Genomic DNA, 11441 nt, shown 5'->3' with positions numbered 1-11441 from the left:
GTATTATACCACCAGTCAAATGGTGGTACCAACTTATTTAACGATGAATACCAAAATGTATTACTGCAAATTATGGAAACAATTAAAGTAGCAGGGACGGGGGATACATAACTTAGATGTAACTCAAAATTGCAAATGAACACCATGAGATTATACAATACTCTTAACGAATCTAGATTACAGAATCATGGTGTCTCTCACTGTTCCAGAAAAGTAAATCCCCAAAAACTTCAGCTGCTCAAATTCTCTACGATTTTAGTTACAGCTGAATATGTTCCGAAACCAGATGCTACGACACCTACTGTAATAATTATAATACAAAGTATCATCTGCAAATTGGAAAAACAGAAGCTTATTAAAAACCAGTGAAGCAAGCAGAGTATATAAAATCAACAGGAGGTAAAAAGATTATGATGACATGAAAGCACTTGCGTTTGTGTTTCTTGTCTGTCAAGTGTGACACATTTACCTGAAAACGAGTTACTCGTCCCTTGAGGATACTCAGATAACAAGCACAAGGAAGTATCAAGGCCTGCAGTAAAAATATTTGGTTAGTAAAAAGAGTTGCTGCCACTAGAAGAGACAAAGTGGTTAGATTGCAAACAGAAATCAACTTACTACAAGCATTGTGAATAAAGATCCGATCAATGACATCATGAGACCTGCGACAAGTTCAAATAATCGAAGAGGTAAAAACTATTGTACTAATGGAATAGCAAGGCCAATGAAGAATGTTCAAGGGAGATTTACCAAAGAAAGGTACACAAAGACCGACCACCAGGGTAGAGAGCACCAGCCCTGTTCTAATAAAGATAGAGTACATGCGAGATTTGTCTGATGGTACCAGCTCCTCCAGACTCATTGCCACGGGAGATATAGTTAATGCATATGTGGTTCTAATTAAGGAGAGACGTATATAGTTTTTTGCTATCTTTTCCTTTTTTATTTGTGTCTATGCGATGTAGTTCAATTTCAGAAAAGCTGAAGGATCGCTTTTTTTTTTTTCCTGATATTGCACTCCAGTTGAATGATCAACTGCAGAGTTATATGTGCGTGTCTGTGTGTGCGTGCTGGTGCATCAGTTATCATACAATATCTGCGTAAATTGCAACAAAGGATATTTGGTAAATGGGTTGACTACCTGCAAAAGCACATGAAGAACAGATTTTATGTTAGCAACCACTACATTTCCTCTCGAAACACACAGAAAGAACATCCACAGCAAGAAAATTTTATTAGCATATACCGTAGTCCACACAGCGATCTTTGAGGCAACCAAATTGTGAGGCATGTTGAGAGTGAACTGTGACAATGTTGCTTCTCCAAACATTGTGTAACCCATGACAGCAACTCCAGCATACATGAAAGTACATATGCAAAAGCTACATGGAAAATAATAGATCAATTAAAATAAAATGATGGAATGACGAGAAAAATTGCCAAAGGTGAATTTGCTAATTTACCATGTTAAGAGAATTGCAGGGTATTGGTTTGGTTTTTCCAATGAAGTATATATGTTTGGGAATACAGCGTGTCCTGAGTAGCAGTAACCATAGAGACCCATAGCAACAGGAAGAGTTGCGAGGTTCAGTGGAGTCCCTTTGCTCTCAAAGCCAACACCATCTACTAGACCAACCCAAAACAAGCAAAGCACTACCAAGATCGACGCAATAACTCCACCAGCTGGAACCAAAAGAAGCATAATGTCAGAACTTTGCAAAAGATTCAGAGTGTACATCAAATTGGGTTTGTTAAAACTCACCTGAGATATAGCTAAGAACACTGAGGTCTCGAAGCCAAACAGTAGGTAGAACAGCAAGGGCGGTCAAAATTGCAAACAAAACGTGTGCATTTAACTCAAATCCACCCAAGTTCAGGTGTGCATTTGGGAATAGCGAAGACAAGTTGTCACCCTCCAAGATTATATATTCTATGCAACAAGCCTGCAAGTAGATAAAAATTCATAATAGGTGATCCATGTGCATTAAAAGTGAACTAAGACTCTGCATGTAAAAGATGATTTGTATTCAAAATCATAAAATTTGTAGGAGTATTAAATGAGGTGAATAGGTGATTGTTTCTACACAGACAAATTGGAAACTATGGTAACTAAGCACCAAGACACAGAACAACCATAGCCACCTTGGCTTTACTTTACTCATTTCTGTGATGGATTAGTTAAAAACACTAATACCAGATCCAGAATGTGGAAGGGAGTTTTAAAGGGGATAAGACTCAGTCAACCAGATCGAGATGTGGCACCAGGCAATAAAAGGATTGGCTCCACAGGAATCCCTTTTTTTGATCTCCCATTGCTTTCTTTCTTTTGCAATCATGAGTAAATTTTAAAAGAAAGAAAAACAATACTCACTTTTCAGCCAAAGCAGTAAGGAAAATACTCACTCAGTCAAGCCAGCTGTACTTACATATAATTCAACGTACAGTACTATCTGCAGGCATAAAAAGAGTATTTAAATTAAACACTGAAATCTGTGATATACTTCTTAATTTGATTTGGTTAAATGTATAGTTTAGAACTTTACATTAACAGTCTAAGAACACAACACATCCAGTAAATGCACATTGCTCTACAAACTACATAAGACTTTTGCAGTAATGGATACTAAAAGCCAGCTTACCGAGATAGCAATTCGGCCAGGTTTACCAAATGCAGCTTGGCCAATGTCTGGGTAAGTCTCAAGCCCAGGTTGACTATCCAAGCAGTAACGCAGAAGCAATCCAGTGTAGAACGACAGCACTGCAAAAATAAACAAAATGGAAAGCCCGATCCATCCTCCTTCTTTGAGTGCATATGGTGTTGATAGAATTCCCACTCCACAAAGAACATTGATTCCTGAATCAATAGAATCTATGAGTGAAGCCTGATCAAGTGAGGGTAACTTTTAAACCGTAAAGGTTAAACAGTTATTTGGCACTGGACAGACCATGCAGTTTTGTTCCAAGTTAGTTCCTGTCATGTGCACCATGTGCTATGATGTTCTAAGCCACCACAAAACTCATGCAAGATGATAAATACAGGCTTGCTTCTTTGTTTGAATGCCCATAATTGAAGACAATAATAGGCAATGGACAAAGCAATGAGCTATTTTCTGCACTACAAACAAATTATATATTATTAATCTATATGAAGTGTAAACCAATCCGTTTGTCAGATTTGAGTAAGTTTTCTGGTTGTTATATTTTATACGTCACACTAATTTGGGAACTTGGAGTATGCATTAGCTAATTAGGATGCATCTACGTGCAGGTCTTGTATATGGACATTAGCATCAGATCAAGCTCAAAAAGTTCAGTTTGGTGAATAAATTATGCAAAGGTTTTGGAACTTTTGGCGGGTTTTGAGAGACTTTATCTTGAGAATGTGAATCTGGGTGATGGCAACAAAGTAATCAATATCCACTATTGGGTTTATTTAATATCACATGATTGGCTATGTGGTCATTGAAATTGAGTTGCTGGCATATAATGAAGCTATCTAGTGGTTGCTAGTTGCTGCTGTATCTAGTTGCGAAGTCCATGTTTTGGGTTTGTGCTTACTGTAATCGTGTGCTTCTGTAAGAAGTAACCCGGAAAGCGCTTTAAGCTATTTCTACGTAATAGAAAGAGATTTGATTAATGACCAAGAAATAATTAGACTTGAATGAAGGAGAGTGAAGGAATTTTATGAACGGATAAATGATTGCAGTAAATGTGAGGAATGACTAATAACATATGCCATACTTACCATTAACCACAGCTTGTGCGAATGAGCTGTGGCGAGGCATTGGATGATGTTCATGAGAAATCCTGGATTTATCATCTTTTTTTATTGAAGACCTCCTTGAAGGAATTGGTGGAAGTAGAGAATGAGAACTTTGTCTCTGCTGTTGTTGCTCAGCAAGGGTTGGTACCGGAGGTTTTGTCAAAAAAGGTAATGTTTCGGGAGTGTGCCTTCTCGTTAGTGATGAGGAAAGAAACGAGCTTCCTAATCTTGACAGTGAAGGAGTGCCTAGAAACCCAATACCAGGGGATGGTACACTACTATACAGGTCAATGGATTGCCTGAAACAGTGATCAAAAACTGTAAGTATTTGGAGCTGAAGATACAAATTCTCATTCAGTACTTTTATCCAACAGTTACCAATCATTGTACAAAAGCAACAAGACTCACAGATCTTACTTTCCCTATATAAGAAAGCGATTAAGCAAAAGTACTTGTCATTAGCACCCTTTCCATCAAGAAAATACCCCAAGTGTCACCAATCTCACTTTCCCTTTCCAAGGAAAAACTACAGTTTTTAAGTTTTTACCTCTAGCCTCAATGATCCAATATGTCAAAGCCAGTCAAATAATGAAGCAGCTCCCAAAGCTTAGAGATGCCAACTGAAATTTTAGCTAAATTTGTCATTTTGCCTCTAATACCTTTATGCAAGATTACTATTCATAGTAAGACTTCATCATCATCAAATTCAAACAAAAACATAGAAAGCTGGCAGCTAATCCCTACAAAAAGTCTCTGAAAAATACTCCAGTGTGGTAAAAAAAGCAGGGTAATAATGAAAATCATGGACAATTAGAGAACCAGCAAAAAGTTTCAAAGAGCTAAACAGAGCAAAAGAACAGAGAGATGAGAACCTGTAACTCTGAGGCCATTGGGTATTGTAAGAACTGGGCTGAATCTGCTGCTGCCGGCGGTGCTCGGCTTCCGAACCCGAAGAATCAGAATCATTCGCGTCTTCTATGCTTTTGTTGTCCTTCTCCTCATCATCTTCTTCTTCACTGTCAATGTAAAAACTGCGATCCGACACCGAGTTCTTCATCTCCTTATTCAAATCTCCCTCTCAAATACTTACCCTTCTTCAAAACATGCACACAAAAATCAATGACAGCTTTCATAAGATTTATACAAAGCTTTTTTCAGATTTGTAGGGTCAATTATCAGACTTGAAAACAAAGTTAGGCTTTTAACACATTGCTTTGTTTATGGAAGTAACAGACCCCAAAATTGTACCAAAAAAACAGAAAACTATTCAAATAGCCAGCTAATTATATAAGCTTATATGGCACTAACAGCTCAGACTAAAAATCACACCAAAGAGAGAGAGAGAGAGAGAGACCAAATATGTGAAAAATGCATTGCATGAGAGAAAAGACCAAACAGTTTTTGAGGGGATTGGAATTAGAATATAGTCATATTTTTAGAGACACACTGAAACACGACTTTAGCAGAAATTCTAGCAGAGAGAGTTTGAAGATGTCAAAAGGTCTCCCTGCATGTAATAACACTCTGTTTGGCTTCCGCGAAAATCAAGCCAAATATTGAAACCTGAATAAGCTCCGGAATCCATTCTCTTGTGTCCTCGGTTTTCTCGGAAACCAAACTAGAGTGTGACACAGAATTTAAAAACGCTGATTGAGCTGAATGTAATAAAGAGCCAGAAAGAGAGAGAACCCAAGAATGAAAAGTACCGTACCTTTTTCTCTCTGTTCGATGATTTGGATTCTTCTGCTTTCTGGAGATTCAATGACTGGGTGGGAATAGCGAAGAAAAAAAAGACTGGCTTTATCCGAAGCAATGAGAAACTGAGGGAAAAGGTAACACACAGACAGAAGATTGCTGTCTACTTTGCTTTGCAGGAATGCAGGCACTGACTGCCCTTAGAAATATTTGTATTTATAGTGTGAGAGAGAGAGAGACAGGTCGCTTCTGTGTCTGTCTGGCAGTGACTCGGATTTGTGAGAAGGTGAGAGAATTCAAAGATGAATGTAACTTTTGGAAAATTCTGATAACTTTTTTACCTAATTAGCTTTGTTGGTGGTTTTTTACATAGTAAGTTTTCCGTTGGAGCTTTGATTGTTTGCCAATTCTGTAATTCAGGCGGATTTGGCTTTCTTTTTATATAAAATTCTAAATAGTTATGGTCTGGAAATACGCAAATGAAAGCGAAATTACGTTTTGCTGTATTTCTAAGACTGTAACAAGTTTAGAAAATGAAGAATTTCTTTCTTTTTTAAAAAAAAATGAAGAATTAAGTAGTTCAAGACTATCACGTGTTTGTGATTTAGGATAATTTTACTCATCATTTATATTCAAATTGATAACATTATTGGATTGACCAAGACCATAAGCAATTCACATACTACACATTAATTACTTCAAAGTGTAGTCATGTCCATAATTTCCAAATTTTGTCTAATTTTGTAAAAATGAATATGCTTATGCCGAATAGGCACCACATCCATCAATCATGATATATTTGTAATTCTTTTACAGTGTTTATAGATTTAAGCGTGAGAAAGATGAAACTTTTTTAACCAAGTAGAATGAATTTAATATTTCAATGTTAGTGGATATGTTAATGACAGGATTATACGTTCAAATCCTATTTCCCACAGCAAGTAAAAAAAAACCCTTAGTGGCCTCTCGTTTTGCCGCACTAAACCCTAAGCAAACGTCGACCTCCTTTTGGCGTCATTTCTCCACCATTTTCAATCCCTGCATCATCTCCTCCTCCAGATCTCACCATGTCCGGTATTGATTCTGTCACCAAAAATTTTGCTACCTCATTGGCTATCGCTACCAACGAGGTTGTAGACATCTCCTCCATGGCAAATGGGGGAGCACAACGAAATGCCCAATCATATCTTCTAGCAATGCCTCTGACTCCAAAGCCAACAACTGTTGCTAATTTGCGTAGGCATTTTCGTCGTCTTTGGGTGCTGAACAAAGGCTTCAGTGTTCAGCAAAAAGCTCCGAATCGCTTTCTTTTCTCCTTTGATCTTCGAGGAGATAGGAATAAGGTATTAATGAGTGGACCGTGGAGTTTTAATCGTGCTTTGGTTGTTATTCAGCCATATGATAGGTGGCGCCTCTGCAATCTGTAGAGATTAGGATCTATTCTTTTGGGTTCGCATGACCAATATGCCACCAGCATATAAGCAAAGGAAAACTATTGCCAACGTTGCTTCTGTTGCGGGTAAATTTATCCATCTGTGACAGGACCCGCCCCGGATTTCACCTTGAAATCCAAAGTGGCCCTGCGGCGCCCCCACCTTAGAAGAAATTCTACCAAAAATTTGGCGGAACTCCCTCTAAAAGTGGACTACCCAAAACCTGTAGAAAAACATTTACACTTCTAAAATAATCCACCCTTAATCTTTCGGAGCCACCATGCTCCCTAAAACACAACATCTCCCAAATCACAAAAAAATTATGAACTACTTAAAAATATTAATCTCATAGGTTATCAGAGCAATCTAATGTACAGGTGTACAAGAGAATAGAATACAAGATAAAGGACCGAGACTTTTATAATGCGGAAGCTATGACAGCTATGCCTCAACCCCATGTACGCTCGACCTCAAGCTAAACTGGCCTGTAAATTGGGCATTTGAAACCGAAGGGCCCAGGGAAAAACATTTAAAAACCGTTAGAGTGAGTGGACGAAAATAAGTAATTTCGAATGTATAAGTAAAACTTAATGCTTTCCCAAGTTATTCTCTAAAAACTCGCATGCAGTAACAATCTTGGAAATACTCTTAATATATCATCATCTTTACTGCAATCTTAATCACGTAAAATAGAACATCTTGCAATCTCTTAAAATCTCCAATCCCTCATATAAGTAATCATATTTTAAATATCTTGTTAACAAAACCGACATGCAACGAGATTTCACAATGTTTCCAACTCAATCCTTCTCTTTTTATTTTTTGAAATATCCTTTTTAGAAAACCTCGTTTGATGACTAGAAAGGACTGCTGACTAGTCATCTCATGCCATCTGGAGGGGACTGCCGCCCAGATGACGCATCGGAAGGGACTGCTAACAGGATTTAGGAGGCGGTGGTTAGAAGGGATTGCCGACTAATTACCTCATGTCACTTGGAAGGGACTGCCGACTAGGTGACTCACATGAAGTGACTACCAACCGAGATGTAGTTTGGAAGGGACTGCGACCAAACTATTACCTAGAAGGGACTGCCCACTAGGTAATGTACGCATGTGCCGAAGATAGCCTCCTTGATAAACTGGAAACAACCTCCTCCAATTACTTGCTTTCGGAAAGAACTTGATATTACTTCAATAAATCATTAATAATTCATCGAAAGAATTGCTCACGATTATCTCGCTAACTCAAACATCAATATCTCAATAAATCCTCGAAAACATAATTCAAATACTCGGTAAATCAATAAATGCTTCCGGAAAGAAATCTCAACCTAACTTAAAAGCTGATAGGTGTGGAGCTCAAAACTCAAGAAATCTCAATAATTCAATCATACTCAAATATTCGATGAAACATTCGTACTCGTAAATCCTCATATACACTGCTATTCGAAATCAATAATTCTCAGAATATTTTCTTAATCAGTCACTTCCCGAAAATCATTTCCCAACTCAATAACTCATAAATAAATAGCTTAAAAATCTATTGAAAGCCCTCGGGAAGGAAATCCACTAAAAATCCTGTAACTCATAGAGCATAATAAATCTCAATAAATCAAGCTCAGAAAATCATAACACTCAATAATTCAAATAATAAATTAAACCTCAATTAGAAAATAATAATATACTGCATGCACATTTAATTTAAAATAAATATTCACTCACTGTACTATTTAGGCGACCACGCTACCAGTTTCCTACGTCGAGCAGTGGCTCGGCATGTCGCCCTGTATATAATTATAATTCGTGAATAACAATCCGGAAATTAAATACAATTCCCACATCAAATCCTCATAAATTAACATTTTTATTTCTTCTTTGAATAAACCAAGACTTTATCATTTGCACCAATTCTTTAATTGAAGGTTTCTAGGGCAAAACTGAGAGAAATCCGATAGTGGAATTCTCATAAATCAATAGCCAAACTATTGAACTTCGGAAATTCCGATTAATATCCAAACACCTATCCATAAATTCGTAACAATATATACTACTCAATAGACCAAAACAACTCACCAGGGCCCTCACGCACCGCCACAGGCGATTGCGCCTGGGCCCCACTCGCCGCCGGTCAACCACCATATCTGGCTACCAAATTTTACCAACATCATTAACTCAACATTCTAAGCATCTTTCATAACTGTGGCCAAGTTCAATTTCAAGTCTAAAGGGTTGAAATTACCTCAAATCTGTACGGGTTTCTTGCCGTCGATCCGCCCTAATCCGGCCAAATCGTTGATACCCACTGTCATGGATCAAACCACGAAGACGAGGACTCCATGCTATGGGTGGTGGAACGGCCAGAAATTGCCGGAAAACGGGAAATCGCTGGAGACCCGAAATGCCACCGCTATCACTGCCTTTCTGCACCCCCTACAGCCCAAATTGCGCCACCAAACTACCACAGACGTGCAGAGGAGGAAGAGAGGGTTCCATAGCCGCTGACCTTGTCCAAATCCGTTGAGGGACGAGGGAGAAACCGCCGGCCGAAGCTGACGGGGTCGAGGAGAGAGAAACGGAGAGGAGAGAGAGAGTTATGGGCTGGGTAGGTTCTGACCTACCACAGTAACTTCTCATATATATAGGAAATTACCATAAACAGTAATTTTACCTTTTCGCTTATAACTTTCGCATACAAACTCCGATTTTTACGTACCACATATGCCCGCTCTCGGTTTAACGTCCTCTACAACTTTCATGAAGAACATTTTCTCAAATTTTGACCTGAACAAAAAGCCAATTTTTAGGGCCCCCTAAAATATCAAAACGGAGCCAAAAAGTAAATGTAAATGTCGTTTACCCATCGAAAGGCTCGTAAACTGGTAAATTTAGGTTCAGGACGTTACAATCTGGGTCAAAAGTTATTTGATGCAATTCAGGATATTAGGGTTAGGGTTTCTCATGCAATCTCGAAACCCTTCTTCATGCAAAAAAGCATAAAGTTTGCCAAAGGGGTTGAGCAAGAGGTGCACTTCTTTTTTGAGAATCTTGTGGGCAAATGAAACACATACCTTTGTGTGTATCATAAGGGTGAAGCATGTAAGGCTGAAGATACCGCGCCAGCAATCAAGGCTACTCCTACACCGGCGGCAAGGAAATTAGACCTCAATGGTTCCTTTTTAGGGTTTCAGGGAAATTAGTTTAAGGATGGAATGTTCCACTTCCAAGGTCTTACCACTCCCATTCTTCCACTTGTGGTAAGGTCTCTTTCTGGAGGAGCTGAGACAAGTAAGGTACGAAAGCCTATTGTTATTCGTAATGCAGAAGAAAAAAAATTAATGAGGACAATGCTTTGGCCTGGGTACCCGTGGACACTGACCAGTCTACTAAGAGAGATCGGTCCTTCCCATCTCCAAAAGAGCTGCAATTTTTGATGTCTGATTTACTAGAGGGTAAAACAAGCCCTATTGCCCCCTCCAAGAAGGTGAAGATGCCTGAGTTCCCTACTAAGTTCAATGAAAAATCTCTGGGATTAGTGGAGACACCAGGTGGTATGCTAGTGCCTGCAGAGGTCATGATGCCTAAACCTGTGCAGGTAGAGCTTCCTGGTGGAAAGAAGAAGAGAGGTAGACCGCTGGGAGCCAAGAACAAAAATCCTCCCAAGGCAAAAAAGATTCCTGCTGAAGAAGTCCTGAGTGTTTTGTATTTGGGTAAGCCTCCAAGCCCTAATCTAAAGGGCAAAGAGAAGATATAGGATTTTTTTCTTTGTGTTTAGCCTATAATCTATGTAAATGTCTAGCATAGTTATAGGCTCGCTTTTCATAAGTGAGCGATAAGTTCAAATATAGTTGTCTATCTTATGTACAACTGTGGCTCCTCCACGAATTCTTGTCTGGTCATTGTTATGTGTCAGCGGATGGGTATGTAATGGTATTCTTGGCATGAGTTTTATCAAAATTTCATTAGTTCAAAAAAATATATATTTCAATGTTAGTGTCTGTATATAGTGATTTCATTAAAAATGTCTGTAAAATTCTATATATATATATATATATATATATATATATAATGTGTGTGTGTGTGGGTCCGGATCAAGGGACACATTATTTGACACAATTTTTTACATTTAATTTTATCCCTTAGATCTTAGTTGATCAAATGGTTGTTATTAGTTGATCAATTTTTTACAATTAATTTTCAGCCAAATTAATAATCCTTAAGGCATTCATAACTGCAATTTACAATTATAAACATGAACGGTATAGATTGGACAGATTCGGTTCGTTCATTGATTTAATCTAGTTCGATACCTTAATGATCATCAATTTGGCTGAAAATTTGTAGAAATGATCTATACATTAGGACCTAAAAACTGAATGGTCGAGATACCGAAATATGATTGAAAAGTGGGTCCCATAAGGGATCCCTTAAAATAGCAAAAAAAAAAAATGGATCCTTAGTGTGTGTGTGTGTGTGTGTAAGACTCCTAATTAAAGAAAAAGAGTGAGTTTTGCAATAAAGATAAAAAATTAAAGGGGGAGAATTTGGGGGAG

The 11441-nt window shown here is 38.1% G+C and overlaps 1 protein-coding gene across 2 annotated transcripts; it reads right to left on the bottom strand.

Annotated features, from left to right (window-relative positions):
- Positions 1 to 44: 44 nt before the first annotated feature.
- Positions 45 to 5683, bottom strand: LOC112182354 (amino acid transporter AVT1C). Of its 2 annotated transcripts, none has more exons than XM_024320840.2 (13): positions 5475 to 5683; positions 4636 to 4854; positions 3746 to 4062; positions 2640 to 2854; positions 2427 to 2450; positions 1763 to 1943; positions 1464 to 1683; positions 1247 to 1382; positions 1122 to 1141; positions 751 to 890; positions 619 to 662; positions 470 to 532; positions 45 to 329 (listed from the first exon to the last, which is right to left on the bottom strand). In XM_024320840.2, the coding sequence occupies exons 2-13, from the start codon at positions 4818 to 4820 to the stop codon at positions 231 to 233; spliced, it is 1644 nt and encodes a 547-aa protein (XP_024176608.1). In that variant the 5' UTR covers positions 4821 to 4854; positions 5475 to 5683; the 3' UTR covers positions 45 to 230. The 2 variants fall into 2 exon arrangements, with proteins under 2 accessions (XP_024176608.1, XP_024176607.1); XM_024320839.2 differs by having other exon boundaries at positions 4636 to 4857; positions 5475 to 5682.
- Between the last annotated feature and the right edge of the window lie 5758 nt (positions 5684 to 11441).

This window comes from Rosa chinensis, chromosome 1 (assembly GCF_002994745.2).
Source record: "Rosa chinensis cultivar Old Blush chromosome 1, RchiOBHm-V2, whole genome shotgun sequence".
NCBI lineage: Eukaryota > Viridiplantae > Streptophyta > Magnoliopsida > Rosales > Rosaceae > Rosa > Rosa chinensis.
Note: the sequence above shows the minus strand (reverse complement) of the source record. Positions and strands in the feature narration are given on the sequence as shown.